This window comes from Marmota monax, unplaced genomic scaffold, assembly GCF_021218885.2.
Source record: "Marmota monax isolate L192 unplaced genomic scaffold, Marmota_monax_Labrador192_F-V1.1 WCK01_AAM20220418_F8-fsc00013, whole genome shotgun sequence".
In the NCBI taxonomy this organism is placed as follows: domain Eukaryota; kingdom Metazoa; phylum Chordata; class Mammalia; order Rodentia; family Sciuridae; genus Marmota; species Marmota monax.
Window position 1 is genome coordinate 3,679,205 of NW_026692202.1, and position 24,119 is coordinate 3,703,323.

Genomic DNA, 24,119 nt, shown 5'->3' on the forward strand with positions numbered 1-24,119 from the left:
ACTAGCAGGAGCCCACATTACCCAAGGCAGGAAACGCCAGCAAGATAATGCCCCATAGGAACAGCCAGTGATTGGTAGAATTCTGTGTCTTCATATCCCAGGTCCTCTCCCACAGAGACGGCATAGCTTTGAATTCTACAGCCACGTACAGAAATTCCCAAAGGGATTAACCTACATTTACCAACAGTTTGAATAGGCAGATTTCAAATTACCGGGAATTGGCCCGGTAATTCCCCCTTTATGGCTGTCTGTCTCATGTCCTTACTCCCTGTAAGTATTTCCTGGGTTACTGACATCCCTGTCACAGAGTCTGCTTTCAGGAGAACCCACCTAAGATATCAATTTCTAGTAAGGATCTTTCAGCAAAATTCTCTTTCTTTGGACATGGCTTTTTGTGCTTAGGAGTGACTGACATGCAAATGTCTTTGTTAGTCTCCTTCAAACTCCCCAACAACACGCTGGGATCTCTCAACAAATAGAATATAAAATCTGAAAAGAGATCAATAAGAACTTTTCATCCTTCCACTGGCTCCTTTTTGATAGTTGAGGGAACTTAGCTCCAGAGAGATGACATGATTTATTTAAGGTAATGCAACTGGGAAATGGATGAACCAAGAACAGAATTGAGATTTTTTTTGTCTATAAGCTCCGTGCTGAAAATACTATGTCTCAAACATGTAAAAAAGTACATTATTTTATAAAGTAAAAAAGACACATTAATACACTTTATTACTACATAGAAGACAGATGTAGAAATTCTTTTTTTTTTTTTTTTTTTTTTGAGACCTTTTTGAGATCTTGCTACATTTCCCAGTCTGGTTTTCAACTAGCAATCCTCCTGCATTAGCCTCCCAAGTTGCTGGAATTACAGCTGCTGTGCCCAGCTCTAATATTTAATTTTTAATTTTAATTTTATTTTTTTTTTGTCATTAGTAAGATCTTCTAGGCTGCAAATAGGAGTTTAAACTACCTCAATTTCTATTTTATGATCCTATGCTGAATTAGTTAAATGGTGATCAAACATAAAGACTCAAATATATGCATCCAGAGAGATTCCTCAAAACAACATTTATATGATCTACTCCATGTATGTATCTAAATTAAATGTATAACATTTGCAGTTTCCTTCATTTCCCTTTTGTAATCACCCATGATGTGCAATCAGAAGGAATTAGAAACTTTTTAACCTTGCCACTTTACCTCAAGACTTTGATGGCTCTACTTTCCACCAAAGGGCATCCCATGGAAAGGTGTGGGGGTTGGGGGGAGTGAGGGGGTGGATATCTACTTATCATAAGAACCAACTCAATTTTCATGTGTATTAGCTATTGCTGTTTGTTGTACTTACAATGGGACAAAATTACCTGTAAAAATTATAAACTCAAGTATGTAATTCAGAGGACTTTAACACTAGAACAAATCTTATAATGAAAAACCGATTTCACCTTCCTATTATAAACCAAGAATCTAAGTCCCAGAGAAGTCAAATGATTTTGCTGGGCTAAGAGCTAGTAAGTAGAAATTCAAGGCTTCAGATTTCTGATCAAGTTTTTTCCTCAAATCATTGTTATTAATCCTCTTTTCTGAATTCATCAACATTACTGGTACATAAATGAAATCCAAAAACTGCAGTAGAAACAGCTGGCATCACCTGATCACACACTGGTGCTAATAAATGTCAGACTCACTGAGGTGGCTAGTTCCATGCTCTTTGATCCACCACCAAGCTCTGATGCCTCAGGGCACTTGGATTTCACCTACTCTGGGTTTCTGTCACACACCATAACCTGGCATTTGAGCTCCAGGATCTCTTGGGAATTCAAATAGTGACCCTTTCAAGTCAGAATTTCCCAAAGGAAATGACTCAAGGGATACTTGAATTTGTTCAGTGTTTGAATTTTCTGAATATATTGTTTTCAATGCTACTCAAAATTTCAACATAAGGGGAAATAAAAGATGCATGTTAGGACTTGAACATAAACAGCTCTAATCAGAAAGGTGTCTGGTGGGGTAACAACTTCTGGGGTTTTCTTCCACTGAAGTAGTACAAGTCAGAACAATGTCTTTGATTATCAAACTCCAAATATGGAAAAGCCCTCAAGACAAATGCCTTTCACAAAAACATAAAGTAAGTAAGAGTTACGACTGAGGATTCAGTCTATGGCCATCCTTTGCTACTAACAAAAATCTAGTAGTCACTAATTTGAATAAAATTTTTTTAAAAAATCTAGTAGTGAGGCAAGGTGGTAAAAACCAGTAATCCCAGCTACCGAGAAGGCTGAAGCAGGATGATGACAAGTTCAAGGCCAGCCTGGGCAACTTAATCAACCCCTTTCTTAAAATAAACAACAATAAAAGAAGGACTGGGGATGTAGCTCCATGGTAGAGTACTTTGCTAATATGCATGAGGCCCTGGTTCAACCCCTAGTAATGCAGGGAGAAAATAAATCCATTCTTTCCTACACATAAAATTTTCTTAAACATGTTACGTTAAATTTTAATATTTGCAATAATATGATCTTTATGATCAATATCTTGCCTTACCAATCAATAAATCATTTTCAATTCCATATTTTACTTCATCTTTTGACCATGTTAAGTTAAAAAAGGGAAGACGGAGAAGTAGAGGAGGAGGACAAGGAGAAAGAAGAGGAGGAAAGACATTGCAATAAACCAGTAAAGCTAAAAAAACCATTTGTTTTCTCTCCCTACTTTAGTGGGGCATTTGTGGACCTATAGTGAAAGGAGAACTGGCTAAAATTCTAGAGTCCTGGGACACACTCCTGATCCCCATTAAACAGCTTCAGATCTCAGTTGCTTACTTTGTGAAATGAAGACAACCAGTTCTGACTACCCCTCAGAATCATTTGGGGAGACCATGAGATTCCTCTGTGAGATACATTGTCTGCAAGATGAAGGCAACCTGGTGGCAGTGGCTGAGGAGGAAATACATGCAGGCACCTACAGCTGGTTTTATCCCCTAGGCAGCTGGAAAAGTGAAAGACAAAGGGGAGTGGGGAAGAATGCTGGAGGGACCAACAGTAACAGCATCCCCAGGCCCCCACACTTTGCACAGAGAGATAAATGGGATTGTACTGTGCTAGCTTCAGACCAGAATTCCAGATAGGAACTGGGAAGGAATGACCAGAGAGGAGATTAGGATGGAGAAAATGTAGGGACATGTGAATCCTGTCAATCTACCCACTCACTTTAAAAAATGTTTTATCTTTTGCAGAGTTGGGGATTAAACCCAGAGCCTCCCCATGCTAGGCAAGTGCTCTACCACTGAGCTCCATCTCCAGCCCTTTATTCGCTCACTTCTGAACAGAGAAAAGAACAGAGCCCATGTGGTGGAGCACACCTATAGCTTATTCAGGAGGCTGAGGCAGGAGGATGACTTGAAACCAGATATTTGAGACCAGTCTGAACAACAAAAGGAGACTCCACCTAAAAAGGGTGGGGGGGGGAGGAGAGGAGGAGGGAGGGAGAAAAAGAGGGAGAGAAAAAGAGAACAAACAAGTCTTCCAGAAAATAACCCAGGAGAGCCCAGCTAAGGCCTGAGCCAGAGGTTGTGGGGCTTCGCAGTGCCTCAGGCCTCCAGCTTCCCAGCACACTTTTCTCTGTTTCAAAGGAGCCTCTCATCAGCCTGGTTAGGGACCCGGCAGCTGGAAGCATCAAATTTCACCGAAGAATACCCTGAGGCACAAAGAGTTTAGGTGATTTGCCCAAAGTTACCTAGTTCATAACCAAGAAATCTAACATTAAAACCCAAGCCCTGGAATAAGCTTCCATAGTCTACACGCATCAGGGACCCTGTCCTTGATGACCTCCTCACCACAGAAGACTTGAACTTTTGATTTTAAAGATCTGTAAAGTATTAACAGCCCAGTAAGTTTGATGACTGCTTTGGCATTAGTTCTGGAAAATCATACACTGAGATTTAGAACCGAAGCAAAATGGAATGAGGTTAACTGCTTGCCACAGGCATTGTGTCCCGTTTTAGGACTGAGAAGGACGTTGCTGATATGGGGGAAAATGCCCACAATCCAGGCTCAGCACACAAAATCCTGAAAGTGCTTTCCATAAGGGAGAAGTCGTGTGTAAACATGCACATAAAGAAGTGTATACAGAGGACTTGCTATGTGGATACACAAACTGCCCAAGAAAGGGCAGAAAAGCAGAAGGGATTAGCCACACAAGCCCCAAAGGAAAAGGGAAATGAAACAATTGAACCAATAACATCCAAATGAAAGGAGAGAACTGAGAGCCCTTGGCAGGGCAGGTCTCCTTGACTTTTAAGTGCAGGTGTTCACCAAAGTGGGAAGATTTGCTGTTCCCTTTTCTCCTTCTGGTTCCATTAGATTTTGCTCATGTCTCTATAATAGAGTACTTTGATTCAATTTGTATCATTTCTTTTTTTTTTTTAACTAACACCAGCTCAGATCCGAACTAATTTAGCTCCTCTACCCAATTCTATCCTTCTGCAGTACAAAGCCTCAGACCTAAAACATAATGAAAAGAGCATTACACTTAGATTTAGATTATGTCAGTCAGGATCTCAGCAGGGAACAGATGGTACCCACAAAAGAGCCACTGGGAGTGTTTAAAGAACTGACTATCTACAAGATGTGGGCAGGTAAGGAAAACTAAAAAGTTTTTTTCCTCCCCCACAGCAGGAAGTCACTACTACCTATAGGTACAGAGGCTAGAGGAGGGAGAGGTACTGGAATTGGCAAGTTCTGTTGCTATCAAGGAGGCCATCCCATTAGGAGCTGTGGCCTTCAGCCTGACCTCCCACTCCTGACCTCTTCCTTCTATTGGCCAAAGTTAACTAAAAGGCAGAGGAACAGACCATGGCCTTCCCAGTCTATAAGTACAGCTCTCTGGGCACAGTGGAGGCTGGAAAATGGCTCTGGAAGAACAAGCAGAGAATATCCAGCGACTGAGGTTTAATGTGTGAATTAAGGTTTTATGTTTTTAGAGATTTTCACTGGAGCATTAATCATAATGATGAAAAACTAGAAAGAACCCGAATGTTCAGCAATAAAACTAGAAAGAACCCGAATGTTCAGCAATAAAGGAATAAATAAGAAAGCTATTTTACATGTTTTAATTAAGTGGGAAGATGCTTATGATACAATGTTAAGTGAAAAACAAAAGATGCAAAAGGCATCTAAATTTCTGCCTTTGTAATTTTTTTTTTCTGTTTTCTTTTCTTTTTTTTTTTTTTTTTTTGGTGGGGGACATCAGGAATTGATCCCAAGGGCACTTTACCACTAAGCTACATCCCTAGCCCTTTTTATTTTTTATTTTGAGACAAGGTCTCATTAAGTTGCTGAGAGTTTTTGCTCAATTGCTAAGATTAATCTTGAACTTGTGATCTTCCTGCCTCAGGCTCCAGAGTTGCTGGGATTACCACGTGGTTTGGCCACCACCCCTGTAATTTCATCTCTAATGCTCAATTATACAAAAATACACACAGAAAGAAACAATGTTAGTAGAGTAATCCATAGATAGTAAGGTTAGGGATTTTTATAACTATACAGCAAAGCTGCCAAAATAGTTAAGGCAGATGGAGACCACATCAATAAGTAAAATTAGAGTCTCAATTATAAAAGAATAGGGGGTTGTTCACCAATTTGACCACTTGAAAGAACTGGACAGGGCATTAAAAAAATAATGCCAACCAATCAATCTTGAGAATGATAAAATGATACTTCAGGGCCTGGAATCCAACTCTTGGAAGAAACAAATGAATAGACAGCATGTTTCTCTGTTACTTTCCATAGTTCATAGCATATTTTTCCCAAACTCCCCTCCCACACAGAAGTCTTTAAATAAGGTGTGTGTGTGTGTGTGTGTGTGTGTGTGTGTGTGTGTGTGTATATATATCTCCTATATATAGAAGTCTGTATTATTATTTTTATAAACTTTAATCACTAAGATGATTATGCCTCCTTTACCTCAATATATTGTTCAAAATGAAACCAATTCTAAATCATACAACAAAGATTATTGTCTTAAAATAACACAAAACTTCCAGGCATATTTTGGATTTATTTCTCTCTGATCCCTGCTTTGCTGGTGTGAGCATATGTGTAATTTATCAAATACATAACTTAGCCTTGAGTACCTATATAAGGGAAGTACCAAGTTCTAGAAAGCATATGTGTGGATATGCATATATTTATGTACAGACACACACATACATATCTCTATCTTCTGTATTTCATTTTTGTGCTATTGAGGATTGAACCCAGGGGTGCTTTACCACTGAGCTATACCCTCAGCACTTATTTAATTTTTACGTTGAGAAAGGGTCTCACTAAGTTGCTCAGGCTGTCCTTGAACTTGCTATTCTCCTGCCTTACCCTCCAGAGTCACTAGGATTACAGGTATGTGCCACAGCATCTGGCTATCTCTCTTTGGATAAAGATCAAAATAGAACCATCAATTTAGAGAATTTGGAGGCATATATCTGATGGTGAATATATGCTCTAATATCAACTGCTCTCTGGAACTCCTTTAGCAGTTAACAAACAACATTAAGAGTTCTTGAGAATTGTAAATCCTTCATCCCCTGTGGTGTTTATGCTTCTTTATCTGATCTCAGCCCATCTTGTACATGTTTGAGCATTTTCTCTTCTTCTTTCCTATAATGGCAAGTGCAGTAACTTTCCCTTATTTTAATGGTGACTATTGTAGTCTCTCTGCAGGACAGGACAGCAAGACTTTTCCAACAACAGAGCTTGAACTGGTTGGCCAGCTCATACCCTAGGGCCTCCCACACAGCGCTATCATAGTGTTTCTTCAGTACATAGGTTACACCAGCGCAGTTTCACCCTTATATTTACTAACCTTCCTGAACAGGACTGACATGGTCACTGAAGACCATCTATCAAAAACACTTTGAAGAAAGATACCATCTGCTCAGTTACTCGAGTCACAAATGAGGAGAAAACCTGACACTTCGATGACCACTATCACTGGATAATTGCTTTTAAAATTGGAGAAAGTCTATAATAAGAGTGTCTGGCTTAAGATAAAGAAGCAAATTTCCAATTGTTCTCTTGAAGTTGAACAGTACTAATAACTACAATCACTTATGCTTTAAAATAACTACCTTAAATCTAAATATAAGAGCATATATATTTCCAGTTTAGTAAAAGGTAAAAAGCAATTTACTCTCTTCTGTGACCTACTGTGAGTTAAGTTAGTTTTGGTCTCTAATGATATTCATAGAAATCAATGAGCATTCTTAAGTAAAACTGTAAGTCTCTCAAATACATAAAAGACAAAATAAAATTCAATTTTGAGAGAAATAGGCACTAAAGACAAATTAACTAGCTCCTATAAAGATTATTTAAAGGATTTTCATAATCCTTTACACTGTAGAGCTCTACGTCTTTCAAGTCACAGTATTTCCTAAAAATCTGGAGTTTGGGTCATTGGCAGGTTGTTTCCTCTTTCGGGCTGTGGTTAATCCTGTGCAAAATAATAAATCCTCAATGTTTTTCACCAGCATCCCTCTACACACTCTGAATCATCCCACATGTAGTAAGGCTGTGGTTTTTAGGCTAGATGGGAAATTGGGTGCAACAAGTTTAGTCAACACTCCTATTCTCAAGTTGCATTCTTGGTAAAATCATCCTTCAGGTGTTACCAGGTAAACAAGGGTGCACCCAAGGCATGTGAATTCTTTGTTATCCTTCTGAGAGAGCAATATTTTTTGCTCTCTATTATTCTTCTCTACAGTGTGATCAGGGAGGGTCCAGACAATCAATTAGGAAAATTCACCTTCCTGGTGGTGATAGTCCTGAGAGTGAACAGATTTCTTCTGGATGCTTCTGTTCTTTAGTTAACTAACTCCCATGCAGGCACACACACCCTCTACTAACTACTAATTTAGTAGACTTTGGTTTTCTCATGATGTAGAGAAAATAGTACAAGTTTTGTGTCAGGAAGAATTGGGTTCAAATTTTACTCTGACCATTATGTTAAATGAAATAAGCCAGACTCAGAAAATCAAGGGTCATATGTTTTCTCTCATATATGGAAAACTCGAGAGAAAAAAGAAGGGGAAGAAGTAGAGGGTTTTTGGGGGGGACTCATGAAAACAGAAGGGAGACCAGTGAAGTAGAGAAATGAAACCAGGGGAAGGGAGAAGGGCAGGGATTGGAGGATGAAATAGATTAAATTATGTTATGTGCATGAATGAATATGTCTCAACCAATCCCACTGTTATGTATAATTATAATACACCAATAAAAAATAATAAAGACAAAAAATATTGCTCTCTCATACACTAGCTAAGTCATCTATTCAGGTTCTGTTGTCTTGATTATAAATGTGGAGGTAAGACAATCCATTTTGCAGAACAATTTTGAAGATTAAATGAGATACACTGAATATAAGAGCAACTGTCATATAATAAGTACTCAATAATTGACATGCTCCTTGTCCAATTTATTTTCAATGAAATTTCCTTATATTTTTTTAATTTGATTGAGATTGGGGATCATGTGGCCGAAAAGAACTTTCTTCTTCCATTAACCTTATGCTATGCCTCAGTAAACATAACCAAATCCAACTGACCATCACTTTTGGTCTTTGTAGATCAGTTATTGAATGGCATTAGGATATAAATTTGTGTTCCTTTTTGTTTAACTCCTGCAGACTTTGTAAATTAATGGAATTGTAGCCAAGGTATGCTTACACACAGAGAACGGCAACCAGGAACTCTGTGTAAGCAAGAAATGAGGCATAAATTCCTGAGGAGCTTCTCTTGTAGGAAAAAAAATACATGAAGAGAAAAGAGACACATCCTGTCTGCATCTTCAACAACAACTGCCAGATACATCTAGGACTGGTTGTCCCCTTATGGATGGAGATATATATATATATATATATATATATATATATATATATATATATATATATACACACACACATTATATGTATGTATATAAATGTGTATATGTATTTAAGAAAGTTTTTAATAGAAGTGAAATAAGAGGGAAGGGCAAAATTAAGGGCTCACAATGAACTTTTTATGAGAAGATTAGAACAATCAGAATGCCAAGTAGTAGAAGTCGAAACTTTGAGAAAATGCCAGACATTCTGTCACGCTTTGTTTTATCTTAAAAAAAAAAAAAAAATATATATATATATATATATATATATATATATATATATATAAAATCTTGTTTTAGACTAGCTTGTTTAAACATGTTTATGGACACACACAGGAATATAATTGCTCTTGTTTCAATCCAAAGTATAGTCCAATGAAGGATTCCTGATCAATAATTAAATCTAAAAATTTGTTTTGAATAGTCAGTACTGAAAGAATAGTTTTGTAACCCCACCCTTGCAGTAACTATATTTTCTTGTTTTACAGATAATAACCACCACTTCGTTCACGGGAGCTAAATAGTGGGGAATCAAGCCAACATTTGCAAGGCTGTAGAGCCAAGAATGGCTGGCACGGCATGGGTGAGCCTTCAGTGCACGGGCTTGAAATGTGTCAGCTCCTTGGTTCATACATGACGCACAGATAAAGGAGACGCTGTATTTCAACATGAATGTCAACAGTTGCTTCATCTATCCAATCTTCTAATAGCAGATGCAAAAGTAATCAAGCTGTGCTTTCATGGGATATTTATGAATCCATCAGTCTTATGAAAACATCTGAATGACAAATCATAAATAAAATATATTACATGTCACAGCACTACCATCACTCCAAGCCCCATAAAGGGAGTTCTTGCATACAATATGGTATAATATAGACAGGCTCCATAATTTTAAGTGGCATTTTATTGTTTTACAATATGGCTTGTTCAAGGTTTATATTTGTTGTAAAACATGAATTAAGTTATTTTGGTTTATTTATTTAGGCAGTGGGTAAAATAATAATTATAGCAGAAACTCTGAAAGTATCCAGTATGTCAGTAACCAGAATATAGTGAAGACACCAGCTAGATAATTAGTAACTCAAACTAGGGATGGGTCTCACAGTTGTTGGTTATGGAACTAGGGGAAGATTTCCAGAGCATAGTCATCAAAAGGTTAGGTGAGTAAAAGCTGACATAGGCCAGGAGTGAAGGTATAGACTTTAATCCAAGAGAACTTAGGAGAACAGATGAACAGAAATCAGAAACCTGAATTTTAGCCTGCTTGTTCTATCTGCATTACCTTCTGTGAACTCCAGTTTTCTCATCCACAAAATTAGAGTGTGGGTTTATTTATGTATCAAGTGGAATAAACATCAACAGCAATTCTAATCCTTGAACTGTAAGGTCAACCTTTGGTGGAACCTGCATTCATTGCTAGGGAATCCTCAAGGATAAATAGGGGAGAGAATCTAAAGCAGCCAGGAGCAGCTTTCTGCATCAACTCTTAAAGCAACTTGAGAACTTCTTCTTTTTTTTTTTTTTGCCAGGGATCGAACTCACCGAGCCACATCCCCAGCCCTTTTTTAAATATTTTATTTAGAGATAGGGTCTTGCTAAGTTGCTTAGGGCACCACTAAATTGCTGAGGCTGGCTTTGAACTCATGATCTTACTGCCTCAGCCTCTGGAGCTGCTGGGATTACAAGCATGTACCACCGTACCCAGCAAGGTTTTTTCTTTCTTTCTTTTTTTTTAATGGTACTGGGATTGTATCACTGAACTACATCTCCAGCCCTTTTTATTTATTTATCTATTTATCTACTATTTATTTTTTGAGACAGGGTCTCACTATGTTCTACAGGCTGGCTTTGAACTTAAGACCCTCTTGCCTCCGTCTCCCAAGTTTACAGGCAAGCATGTGCTACCGCATTGAGCTCAATTTGAGAAATTCTGATTTCCCTACCTAAACCAAGCAGCAACTGGAAATTTAAAGGACCACCTTGCATTCTACTGCCTGTGTCTGACTCCAAGAAAAAAGAAGGTACAAACTAGGCCCACCTCTTAATATGCTGTTTCCTGACAACTAAGGCAGAAGCCCCAGACTCAGGATCTAGACATGATACTCCCATTTATAACATGCACTTTTGAATTTCCACTTTAGGATCTCTTTTTCTTCTAGGATTTTTATCATACTCATATGTCTTGGAAATTATATATTTTTCTCTCCACTACTTAACATAGAAATTATCTAGCACTAAATATTAACTTGATTTCCTATATATATTTGAATTTCTGCTTGGAAGCTCCAGAGCCTAAATCTCCTCACTATGGGAAAATAAAAGAGGCAACATTAACTATAGTAATTAACTTGTGGTGATTAACCGCAAGGACCCAAGACCCCTATTTGATCAAACTATTATATCATTTTGTGCCTCATTTTAGGTACAAAATGGGATAATGATAATACCTACTTCTCAGGGGTGTTATGAATGTACTGAATTAATATTTATAAAGTACTTAGAATAATGCCTGATATACACAGTGTATATTAAACTACTTCTTTCAATCAAATCTTGATGGAAAGCAAAGTTTCCACAGACATGGCTTGAAGTAGTTTTTATAAATAAAATGCTTCCTCTATTTTCTTATCTTATATATATGCATATTATTTTGACTCTGCACCTCAATTGCAAAATAAAGACCTACTCAGCTAAAGAATTTCAAAGGACTACCAAGAGCTTTATGCTACTGTTTATTAACTAATTTGAAAAAATTAAAAGAGTATTACGTTTGGTGTTTTTACATAACTGTTAGTCAAATCTCTTACTTGAACTATAAATATTGCCTTTGGGATACCATAACCCTGTTGTTTGATGACTGAGACTCAGTTAGGGTCACTGGCTTGACATGGCGCACAACCATAATAAGCATCAACAGCTGCCAACTTCCTTTGCTCCAAAATATTTTGCCAAGCTTAACACCAACTTACTTTCACTCATCATTTATGGAAAAGTAAGAAACAGAAGGCCCCTGTTAATTCTGTGTTTCATTTTTCTGTCTTAGCTATACATTCAAAATGGACTTGGCTGTAACTTGGTGGTGAGAGATGTTGGGGGATACTATGAAAGGACTTTGGATTCTTTGCTTCACTTGCATGGCCTTGGAGATTCCTGGTGACTTATCAAAATGATCCCCTAGTATTACAGGGTCTCTGTCATTGTTTCACTTCCACTGACCAGCCCAATCCCAGAGATGCACAGTGCTAGAAAGACAATACTAGGCAGGTACTCACCATTTAGAGTGAGGACTTCTTATAAATCTGAATCCTTAGAGCATTTGGATGCGGTATTTTGGTTAGCCAGCGCAGCTCTATATGGAGGGAGCTACAAATGGACTGGTAAGACTCATAACAATTGATTGGACTTTCTTGCCAAACTCTCAAGTGGGACAGTCACACATACTTTACTTTGAAAATCTACTTTGGGATATTGAATGGATATTTCAATGTCCTCTGTGTAAAAGCCCAGAATTTATTTCTCTAAATTGAGTTTATGAAAAGACATGTGTTGATGTGCCAGGCAATTTGATATGACTATATAGGTAGTTCATGAGTATGGAATTCAGATCCTTGCATATGCTAAGCACTTGCTCTACCACTGAGTTACGCCCCTTCCTGTGACAGGTTGCTTTTAAGGAAGAACATCTTGCTTAAAAAGCATAGGTAATGCTGGACTTTCCTTGTCAGCAATTCCAGAATCATTTTGACAAAAGAAGGAGGAGACAACATTTTAGCCTTGTAGCCTAAAGAATAATCCTTTCTGGATTCACAGATCCATCTAAAGAATGCCAAGAATCATTCATTTCCAGTCTATAATTCTAGTATCAATGTTGTGTGTTCACCTATAATTACAGCCAACTTTTAAGAATCAGTTTTCCACATTTCAAGTCCAATCTTTTTTTCTAGTTTCCAAAATGTGAAAGAAGAGTTGAGAAAATATAATCACAGGCTCTAGATGTTTTAAGGAACTGGAGAAAATTATGTATGCATAATCCTGAATACATGATTCTGTTTTAAACGCCACTATGAAAAGAAGTTTCCATAGTTTTTCTTTTGGCCTGGAGTTGAATATAGTTTAAGATGATTATAACCTCAAGAAGATTTAGAGTCTTTGATGATTTCTATATCAGAGAATAAAATTTCTCATTAATTATTCAATATGAATAAAATGTCTCCATGATAGAAAAACAATTCTGCTTCTTCAAGATAATCCTCCTTTGTGCATCGAGTTAACTCTTCTATTTCCAAATAGAAGGAGCATCCTATGCTCCTTTATTTATTTTCATCCACACACCCCACCCTCCATTAAACTACAATTTTAGAAGCAGGGATCACCTTTAATTTCATTGTTCTATTTTTTAGTGTTTGATACATAATAAGTGGTTAGTGTTCATAACTATATAAAAAAGTCTCTTTAAAATTCAATTCACCTTTCAATAAGATACAGGGGCTAGGGTGCTGTTCAGTGGTATAGCCCGTGCTTAGCATGCATGAGACCCTAGGTTCAATCTCAGCATCAAAAGAAAGGGAAAAAAAAAATCCCAATGGGAATTTATGCCATAGAAAAACTCATCACTAATCCTAGCAAAGCGTTTCTAAAGATAAGATTGTATTGCTTTTTATAAATAGGATCTCTAAGTCTTCTATACAATAAATTCAATATGAAATGGAGACTAAATGATTATTTGATAAAATTTTTCAAGATAGACAGAAAAATTATACAATTCAAGCTTCAAATGATCTTCTCCTTTTGACCAGATAAAGCTTTTTGAAAAAATAAATCACTTTTCCTCTGCATAGACATTTTTGAAATATAAATGACTCATTGGGTGAACTTAAACTTTAAGATAGATACGTGTCTTTAATCTTCATAGAAAGATGGTCGTTTTTCTTTACTTTCTTTCTTTTTTTTTTTTAAGATAGAGATTTGCTCTGTTGCCCAGGCTGGGCTCAAATTCATGATCCTCTAGCCTAAACCTCACCAAGTAACTAGGATTATAGGTGTGAGTGACCCTGCCTTGAGAAAATAGGTATTTCAAATGAATATTAGGATCTAAAAATGATCTAATATATTTATTACATCAAATTGCTCAGGGACAAGTAAGTCAGAAATTCACTCTCTCAGCTTACAAATTAGATTTATAATCAAAAGTCAAAAAAAGACGGGCTGGGCTTGTAGCTCAGTGGTAGAACACCTGCCTAGAATTTGGGAGGCCCTGGGTTAGATCTCCAGTAAAGGAAAAAAAAAATCAAAGTTCTAAGGGTCTCCAAAAGGGTTTATGACAAAAGGGTTTATCACCACTCATTCATGGACTAAGTAGAATGATTCAAATGCAGAAAAAGAGAATGGATATATTGGTATAATGACAGAGACAAGTGGCAAAGAATTATTCCATCCTAAAATGATGATTCCAAAATCATCTCAGGAGAGGTTCCTTTTTTTAATTTATTTTTTGTAGTTGAAGTTGGACACAATAATTTTATTTTATTTATATATTTATATGTGGTGCTAAGGATTGAACCCAGGGCCTTACACATGCGAGGCGAGCACTCTACCGCTGAGCCATAACCCCAGTCTCAGGAGAGGTTCCTTTTAAAATTTCAAGAATAAAGTTTGTCTTCGTTGTTCTAAATATATATATATATATATATATATATATATAACATATTTAATTATATTATATATTAAATATATGTATTTAAGTTATATATGAAATTTTTTTTCTTTTTGGTTAGCTGAACACCAAGAGAATAAACATCATTTTATTGCTTAAGTGGTACTTTTGTTTTTAGAAGTAGAATTCAGCTTTATTATTCTTTTTTTCCATTTTAATTTGTTACATATGACATTAGAATGCATTACAATTCATATTACACATATGGAGCATGCCCACATAGTAAGACTTTTAAGTCACTAAATGCATGAAGAGCCTCCCTCATATAGACTAACACAGGCATCCAAATACTCAAAGGTACTTCAAAATTTAACATAGCTGGTTACACCTTTCAGGCTTCTGAAGTTGTTTGACTTCATTTACAAAGTAATGATGCACTTATCAAAGCTACTCTCTTTATAAACAAGGCAACAATAATTATAACCATCACTGCCACTATCACTCCTGCTACCAACCACCACCTTTTCTAAAAAGCTTCTATTTTTGGTTTTATTCTAAAACGTTTTTGCATTTGAACACCAAATTCTCCATTTCATATTCACAAGAGCCCCACAGAGTCAGTGTGTTGTCTATTGTCTATATTTTACAATATAAGGGACTCTCTATCAATCACCTGCCAGGTCCAGTGCTGGGTGCTTTACATGTATAATACCCAATCCTCATGGATCTCTGTAAAAGAAGTATGATTACTTCCATCCTACAGGTGAAGAAGCCAAGGCTTACCTAGGTTAAAAAAAAAAAATTCAAATGGCAGACACTGGGCTGGGGGTGGAGGTCAGTGGTAAATGGCTTACCTCCTTTGCCTGTCATGCAAGAACCTGGGTTCAATCCCCACTAAGACAAAACAAAACAACAAACACACACACACACACACAAATAACATTTAGACGTCACAGAGCATGAAACTGAAGGTAAAGCAATAAAATAACTCCTCCAGATCATGGCTAGTGATAAAGCTAAATCAAAATTTCTCATTTATCAGTGGTGAAATAAAATAAACCTAAAATTATAACTGTTGCCTTTGGCATATGAGAAATAACTCAGTATTAATCAGTTTAACATTAGATAAAACAAAAACAGACTTATCTAACTGAGCTCAGTGGCACAGGCCTGTAATCCCAGCTACTCAGGACACTGAGGCAAGAGGATTGCAAGTTCAAGGCCAGTCTTGGCAAATTAGTGAGACTATCTCAAAATAAAATGTAAAAGAAAGGGCTGGAGATGTAGCTGAGAAGCAGAATTCTCCTGAGTTCAATCACCAGTGTACCAAAACAAAAAAGACTTAGTTAAGTCCTCCCCCTCAACCCCCAGTGTTTGGGAGATAAACCAGGGCCTTCCTATGTTAGGAAAGTGCTTCATCACGGAGTCACACCTCCAGCCCTGAGAGCTCATTTCTAATCAAAATAACACAGGGTACACAGGGTGCCTTAAATAGAGAAAATACAAAAGAAGCAACATTTCAACATGTTGCAAAAAAGAAATACATATGCTGGAGGGTTTTGGGGGGTTTTCCCCGCTATACAGCTTTCCCTCTACATTTATGGATTCAACCAATCATGGATAGGAAATATTTGGAAAAAAAAATCATGAGTTAAACAAACCTCTTTTTATTAATTTAAAACAACTGTTTGTTTGTTTGAATATGTATAGACCTTTTTCCTTGTCATTATTCCCTAAATAATAGAGCATAACAACAATTTACATTGTATTGGGTACTATAAGTTATCTAGAAATGATTTAAAGTTACCAGAAAATGTAAGCAGATTATATTGCAATTACTACATCATTTTATATAAGGGACTCAAACATCTTTGGATTCTAGTATCCACTGGGTTCTGGAACAATTCCCCCATAGATTCCAAAGGACAACTATATTGAGTTTTACTTTGTGCCCAGAAATGCAATAAAACTTTAACATTGACTAACATCAAATTCTCCATTTCATATTCACAAGAGCCCCACAGAGTCAGTGTGTTGTCTATTGTCTTTATTTTACAAATACAGAGACCAATATTCAGAGAGGAAAAGTGACTTGCCTAAGTCACACAGCCAGGACATGAATCCATTTTTGTTTTACCTAAAAATTTGCAATAGAAATCATATACGCTCAGCAAATAATTGTGGCCACCTGGCTGTCCCCTCCTCAAATAGAGAAAAAGGTCACAGTGAGTGCTGCATATTCCATCTGGATCTACAAGTCCTGGACAGATGAATGAACAGGGTTCAAGAAGGCCACACTGGCCAAAGATTGAGCAAAAACCTAAGTGAGCTGTAACCACTCTCTTCAGATTATAACCAGGTACACTTTCTCAGAAGTACTAGATATCTGTAAAGGTGATATAATTAGAAAACCCCCAAAGACAGACCAGTATGTTTAGTTTTTAGAACACTTATTAGTGCAAAATTCATCATAGTTTTGAAGGAAAGAATGAAGTGATTCAAGACTGAACCAAAATACATACAAGAAATCAAGAAGAGAAGCAAAAGTTTCTATTTTTGGTTTTACTCTAAAACGTTTTTGCATTTGAATAAATTATCTAGAGCTGTGTATTATTACATTTTGATAGATAGGAAATGATGAGATTAGGTCAGGTAAGAGAAACTGCCATGAAAGTCTTTAAAATATTTACTGATGTAATAGGAAAAGTACTTCAAGCTTGAGTACCACATTATTAAGTTGCATATTTTGTTAGAAATTTCAATCCATAACAAGGCACAGTAAGCATTTGAATAGATAAAAGTGTGTTTAGTACAAATGATTGTCACTGTGTATGATTTCATATGAGAAAATATCAAGTGTCTTCTCTCTTAGCACCCCTCCCCCATTCAGATGGCCCTGAGCCACTGGTGGTTCTTCCCAAGTATGGACCTCCTGTGAGTGTTGGTGATGCACACAGTGCAGCCTCTGCCTGGGACTCCTTGCTCCTCCCCTTTTCCAGTTAAGCCTCTTCACCCAATCTCCCAGGAAACCTCCCTGGAACCCTTCTGCACTGTCATCTGGCATAGCATTTAGCCACTGTTTACTTTTTGGTCTCCAAATGAGAGTAAGAATTTTTTGATGACTAAGAATCCTTATTGTCTTCTTTTTCTTCTTTATTTGGTAGTGGGGATTAAACCCAAGGATACTTTGCCACTGAGCTACAACCCTAACCTTTTTTATTTTTATTTTTTGTTTTGAAACAGGGCCCCCCTAAATTGCTGAGGGTCTCACAAAATTGTCCAGGCTGGCCTGGAACTTGCAATGCTTCTGTCTCAAGCTGGTCACTGGGATTACAGGTGAGCACCACGGGTGCCGGGATGTTTGTTTGCTTGTTTGTTAAGAGATCAGGGTCTGGCTATTTTGCCCAGGCTGGCCTTAAACTTCTGTCTTCCTGCCTCAGCTTTCCAAGTAGCTGGGTTTGGGGTTTTGTTCTTTTGTTGTTGTTGTTGTTTTGTTTTGTTTTGTTTGTTTTGTTTTTTTACAGACCGGTGCCACCTAGTTTTTTTTTTTTTTTTTAATATCCCACCATTTAGCTAAGATTCTCAATAAAAATTTTATTAAATGAATGAAAACAGACTGCACAATTAATACTTTTTAAGGAATAAAAGAAAAACATGTCTAAAATGCCCATCTTGTGCAAGCAAATTTATTCTCACCCTCATTGTTCTTAACATGTATTTTTAAACACCTACAGGGTTCACTGGGTATGGCTAAACATCCAGCACTAAAAATATTTTATACCTCCTGAGTTGAGGATTTATGTAGCTCATTGGTAGAGCACTTGCCTAGTATGCTTGAGACTCCACTTGGGTTTGATTTTCAGCAGCACAACAACAACAAAAAAGAAATGTACACCTGGGGCTGGGGTTGTGGCTCAGTGTTAGAGCACTTGACTGGCATGTGTGAGGCACTGGGTTCCAAACTCAGCATTACATAAATTAATTAATTAATGAAAGGTATTGTGTCCATCTACAATGAAAAATATATTTTTTTATAAAAATAAGAAGAAATGTATACCTCCAAGGCATGAAAATAATTGAATATTTTCAACCAAACCATCAATTCTGGTACAACTGGCAAGTTATACATATAGAATAAAACTACCAGAAAATCAATGTAATAATTAAAAAGCACAATAGTAATTACACTTAGAATAATTAGATGCCCCCTAGTTTTGTCAGGGACTCTAATGGGGACCAGTCATTTACCCTTCAATCTCAGTTTCTTCATCTACAAAAAACGGATAACTATCCCTGTCACTTCCTTCTTTATTCAGATCTTGTGAGGATAATGGAAGCATAATATCTCTAGAATGTAAATCTTTACAATAAAGGTATGATTATTAAAAAATATATATATATGACCTAATCCCCGCGGTAGGATTCCTAGCATCATTCATTGTGGTCATAACCCTTCACTACCCGCCCCCTTTCTCCCTAGCAGGTTGATAATGTACACTTTTGCATAAGATCTTGGCCAGTCTAAATAAAGACCACATGGGTGGGCACAAGTTCTTCTCTCCGGTGCTTGGTCTGATCTACAAGCTGCCGGGGAACAGATCCCTGGCAGCAGTCAGGATTGCGCTGCCCGGACCCGTTTACACTTCTGGAGGGTGAAGCCGACCCCGGGCTTCCTCATGTTCTGAGCCGGGTAGTAGAAACTGGCGGTGAAGAGAACCCAAGAGTACAGCAGGACAAGGTGAGAGAAGGAGATGAGACTGGAGGACTTCAGCGAGGAACTTACCTGGCCTCGCCGATCGGCGCCGGAGGCGGGTGCGGAACAAACACTCCACAGTCAGACCGAGGAGGCTGCTGCTTCTTTTTGGAGCGCCAGATGTGGAAAGTGGCGTGCTTCTTGGGGGCCTTGGACGGGCTGGACTCCCTGGGATCTCCTTGAGGTGGTAGCGACAGTGGCATCTTCTCGTCAGCCTGCTCTCCCGACTGCTCGGACACTGTCCTCTCCCCCGCGCAGCCCTTGTGGAAGAATATACCTTGGGCGCCAGCTCTCCCGCCTTTCCCAGAGCACCGTCGGACCCCGCCCCCTCGGTAGAAGGTTAAAGGCAGAGGGCAGGGCGAGCAGCGCAGCAGCGGGAGCTCTCCGGGTGGAGGTGACTGCACGACAGTGACACAACTTCCCGATGCGGCGCTGGCCGCGAGGGGCGCGAGCCCAGGTGAGGCGCGCGGAGGGAACCCCAGGTAGAGCCAACACCCCCCACGGTCCCCGACCGCAGAGCAGCGACACCTACTGGACATCTTGGGAACCGCGTCTCATGCCGCGGCTCCCCGCTGAGAGCCAGCACCCAGTTGGGTTTCAATAAAGCCTCAGGTGCAGTTCCCAATTATCGCCCGCGGAGTTGTTGTCTGCTCCTGCCCAAGCCAGGCTGGCAGAGTGAGTGACAGCTTAGCCATGAGCCCGACCTGGAGAAGGATGGGAGAGGCACAACCGGTGCTGGACCGCCCAACAATTAGTGCTCTTCCGCTCAGGCCTTTGGGTGGCGTGGGCAGTATGTCCTGGGTGTTCAGGTTTGTAAACAAGAGTACCAGCTCCTTTTCTCTCTCCTTCAGAGTCTGAATCATTAATTTGTACTCTCGTCTCATAAAGCACTAAAGGATAAAATCCAGAAAGACATTAACCGTGTTCTCCAGTTCCCAGAGGACTCAATAGATCCCTCGCAGTGAATGAAATGTCAGTCCCACAAGGTACCTGTCACCTGCTTCACTATCAATGACTTTCTTTTCTCAGTTTTACAATTCTGATTAAATAGCAAACGCAACTAATACCCAATCAAAGGAAGTACACGAACAAATTATTTGTGGCATCGTTACAATCTAAAGAGCTCAAGGACCACCTCTTAAAAATTCAATGCAGTACAAGTCCCTCCATACAGTAATAGCTTCTTTCTTTTTCTCTTTGAATATCCAGCCTGTTCAATTCTTTCACTTATTCCTTAAAAGAATTCATTTCTGTTTATTTTATGTACATTCTTTTTATCAAGATAAACCTGTATATAGTAAAACAGGCACAAATTATAAGTACACAATTCAAATTTTTGAATATTTATTTGGTTGGGTGGCAAAATGTTTTCAATGATGGATAGCTGACATTGTCCTACAAAATCTTTCTGTATATGGCTTTTATAACATGGTAAAAAAATATAGATTATCTTCAAAACTTCAGAAATCTCTTGCCTACCCACTTCCAGCACCCTCCCCTCCCCTCCTGTACCAATTAGCCATTACTCCAACCTCTTAATTTGGCTCTCCTGGAACTTTATTTCAATGGAATCACAATATGCATTCCTCTATGTTTGGTTTCTTTTGCTCAGTATTAGTCTGTGAAAATCATCCATATTGGTGCTTATAGCAGCTTTTTATTTTTAAAAAAATTATTGCATAGTATTTCATGATATAAAAATGCCACAATTCATTTATCTGTTCTACTGTGGATGAACATTTATTGTTTTCTTATTGAAACTATTATAAATAAAGCTGACAGGATTCTTAGACATAAGCATTCATTTCTTTGTGGGGAGGGTGTGTGTGTGTGTGTGTGTGTGTGTGTGTCCTCATCCAGGAGTTCAATCTTTGGCATAAATTCAGTTCTAGTGAATTTTTTCAACCAGTTTTCCAGAATGGCTTTTTGACACTTTATATGCATTCTACTAAAGTTTCCAGTTTTTTTACATCTTTATCATCAAGATGTGATATTCTCAATCTTTTGGGGACATTTTAATGAGAATGTGGTGGTATCTCATTGTTTTTTAAATTTACATTTGCTCAAGAAGCATTAATTGAATTCATTGAGTACTATATGTGCCAGGCCCTGGCTTGGAGAGGGGGCACCAATGGATACATACATAGGTGATACACACCAAAGGGTAGGAGAGTCAGTAGAGGAATATACAAGGCATTATGGCTGCCTTGGGAAGGAGGAAGGGAAGTGGTCAGTAATGATGTATTACAAAGGTAGCTGAACCTTTGAGGGCAAAGAGAACTGCAAGAAAAGAGTCAGAGAAGGGGAAAAGTAAATAGAGAAAAAAAAGGGGGGGTGAAATAGAAGAAATCTTAGGCACCCTTGCTCAAATATTCGCACATTCAGTAATTTAGTCTTTCATTTTTGAGTCTTCCAAGCAGAATTCCTCTGCTCCTTTTTTGTGCCACAAATGATTCAGGTACATATATCTGTTATTACACTGTTGACATTGCATTGAAATTATTTGTTTTCATATCTGTATCTCCTATTAGCCTAACAGAAATTTAAGTATGCAAAAAATAGACTCATTCAGACTTCTTTAAGCAGTAACTTATTTTTTTTTCTTTTTGATACTGGGGATTGAACCCAGGATCCCTTTACCACTGAGCTACATCTAAGTCCTGTTTTTTTTTTTTAAGATGTTGATGGAGCTTTATTTTATTTATTTATTTTTATATAATGCTAAGAATCTACCCAGTGCCTCACACATGCTAGGCAAGTGCTCTACCGCTGAGCCACAACCCCAGCCTCTCCTCAGTCCTTCATACATATGTATGTATGTATGTGTGTGTGTGTGTGTATATATATATATATATATTTTTTTTTTTTTTTGAGACAGGGTCTTACTAAGTTGCTTAGGGTCTTGCTAAGTTGCTGAGGCTGACCTTGAACTTGCTATCCTGCCTCAACCTTCCAAGTCTCAGATTGCAGGTGTGAACCACCACACTGACTTAAGCAGTAACTTAATTTATCAAGGGATTTTAGGTGGTTCATAAATATCTGAGAGAGCCAAAGATTCAGACTCTGGAATTCAAATATTTCCAGCCACCCCAAAAGCTGATTTGGCAAATATTAATCTCATCATCTCTCAACACTAGGAACCACTTATCAGCAGCTCTGCCAGTGGCTACCCCAAGAATCAAAGGCTTGTCCAACCTGATCTTGTTAGAAAGTTAGCCTCCTGCCTCAACCCCTGGCACACAAATTGCTCATTTCTGGGGGGAAAAAAAGTCATATATGACTTTTATGTAGTCATATCTGATTAGAAGAACCTTGGTCATTTAACTGCTTCTTAGCTACAAGAGAAATCTAGGTCTTCTGGGTTCTGCCTCAGAGAAATGAAATTCAAAGGGCTAAAAATTTGCCAACATACCACAGGTATTCAAAAGAGGCTATATAGCCTGAAGTGTGAACAATGGCCACTGCTGGAGGAAAGGATGAGGGGGAATGGGAACACAGAGGTGACTAACTCTATCTCAATGGTTCAGGGAAGTCATCACCAGGGAGGTGACAGATTTATGAGCCGTAGCTGATGACTAGGAATTTACCAGATGGAGAAGAGAGGGCGGATAGTCTAGGAAGAGTAAACAACATGGGTCAAGGCCCAGAATTGTGAAAGGACAAGAGCAGTTGGTAGGGAATATTCAGAAGCTCAGTGAAGTGGAAGAAAAGAAGTATGAGGTGAGGCAACATGGCAGGAGATGAGACTGGTAAAATCAGGTGGGGCCAGGTTGCTAAGCACTTGGTAAGGCATGCTTTTAGGGAGTTAGGACTTAGCTTTGTAGGCAATAGGGACTGCCATAGTTTGGATCTAAAGTGTCCCCCAGAGGTCCAGGTGATAAAGACTTGGTCCCGAGTGTAGTACTGTTGGGAAGAGGTGAAACCTTTAAAGGCCGGCCTAAGGGGAAGTCTTCAGGTCTTTGGGAATGTGCCCTTGAAAGGAAAACTGGGACCCCAGCCCTTCCTCCTCTTCCTCTTCCTGTCTATCCTTCTCTCTTGCTTCCTGGCCAGGAGGTGAGTAGTTCTGCTCTGCCACTATGAAGTGATGCCATACCAAAGACCCAGAAATGATGGGGCCAACTGACCATGAACCAGAACCTCCAAAACTGTGAGCCAGAACAAGCCTTTTCCCTTTATAAGCCTCAGGTGTGTTATAATGATGGAAAGTTGACTCACACAGGAACCCTGCTTACATTTTTAAGAACTGACATGAACAATATGTTTTATAAAGCACCCTGGATGGAGTGAATTTGGCAGAAATCCTGTGGAGACCTAACATTTAAGGGACTTTTAGGCAAGAGAGAACCTACATACAGAGCAGCTGAAGAGGTAGGAAGATATCTGAGGTAAAATATAGCTCTTTGGCCCAGGTCATGGCCAAGATTTGCTCCTGTGAGGTCTACTATCTTATAATATCTTTTTGGTTCCTTTCCCTCTATCCATCAATCTGAGGTCCATTTCAGGTCTTTCCTTGTCCTCCAAGTGGCCAACCAGCCCCTTCTTACACTATTTTTTCTTTATCTAACTTTCTATTATGTTTTTATCTTGAATTTAAGCTGACATTGTGATAGATGTAAAAATACCCACAATTCTCTACTTTTCCCACAAAGAAGCAGAGCCTATATTTTTTCAGTCATTGAATCTGGGTTGGTCCTAAGACTAACTTTGGCAAATGAAACATTAGCAAAAGTAATGCCAATAGAACTTGAAAGGTGTTTGCACATTGAGCTTACTTTCCTTTTCTAGGAATCTTGCTATG

General features: G+C 38.4%; 1 protein-coding gene across 1 annotated transcript in view; it reads right to left on the minus strand.

Annotated features, from left to right (window-relative positions):
- Positions 1-19,691, minus strand: part of Crybg1 (crystallin beta-gamma domain containing 1) — a 196,893-nt gene extending 177,202 nt beyond the window's left edge. Inside the window, exon 1 of the mRNA XM_046430597.2 lies at positions 19,352-19,691. Within this exon, the coding sequence (XP_046286553.1) occupies positions 19,352-19,524 (173 nt within the window). The 5' untranslated portion in view covers positions 19,525-19,691. The remainder of the gene's footprint in view (positions 1-19,351) is intronic.
- Between the last annotated feature and the right edge of the window lie 4,428 nt (positions 19,692-24,119).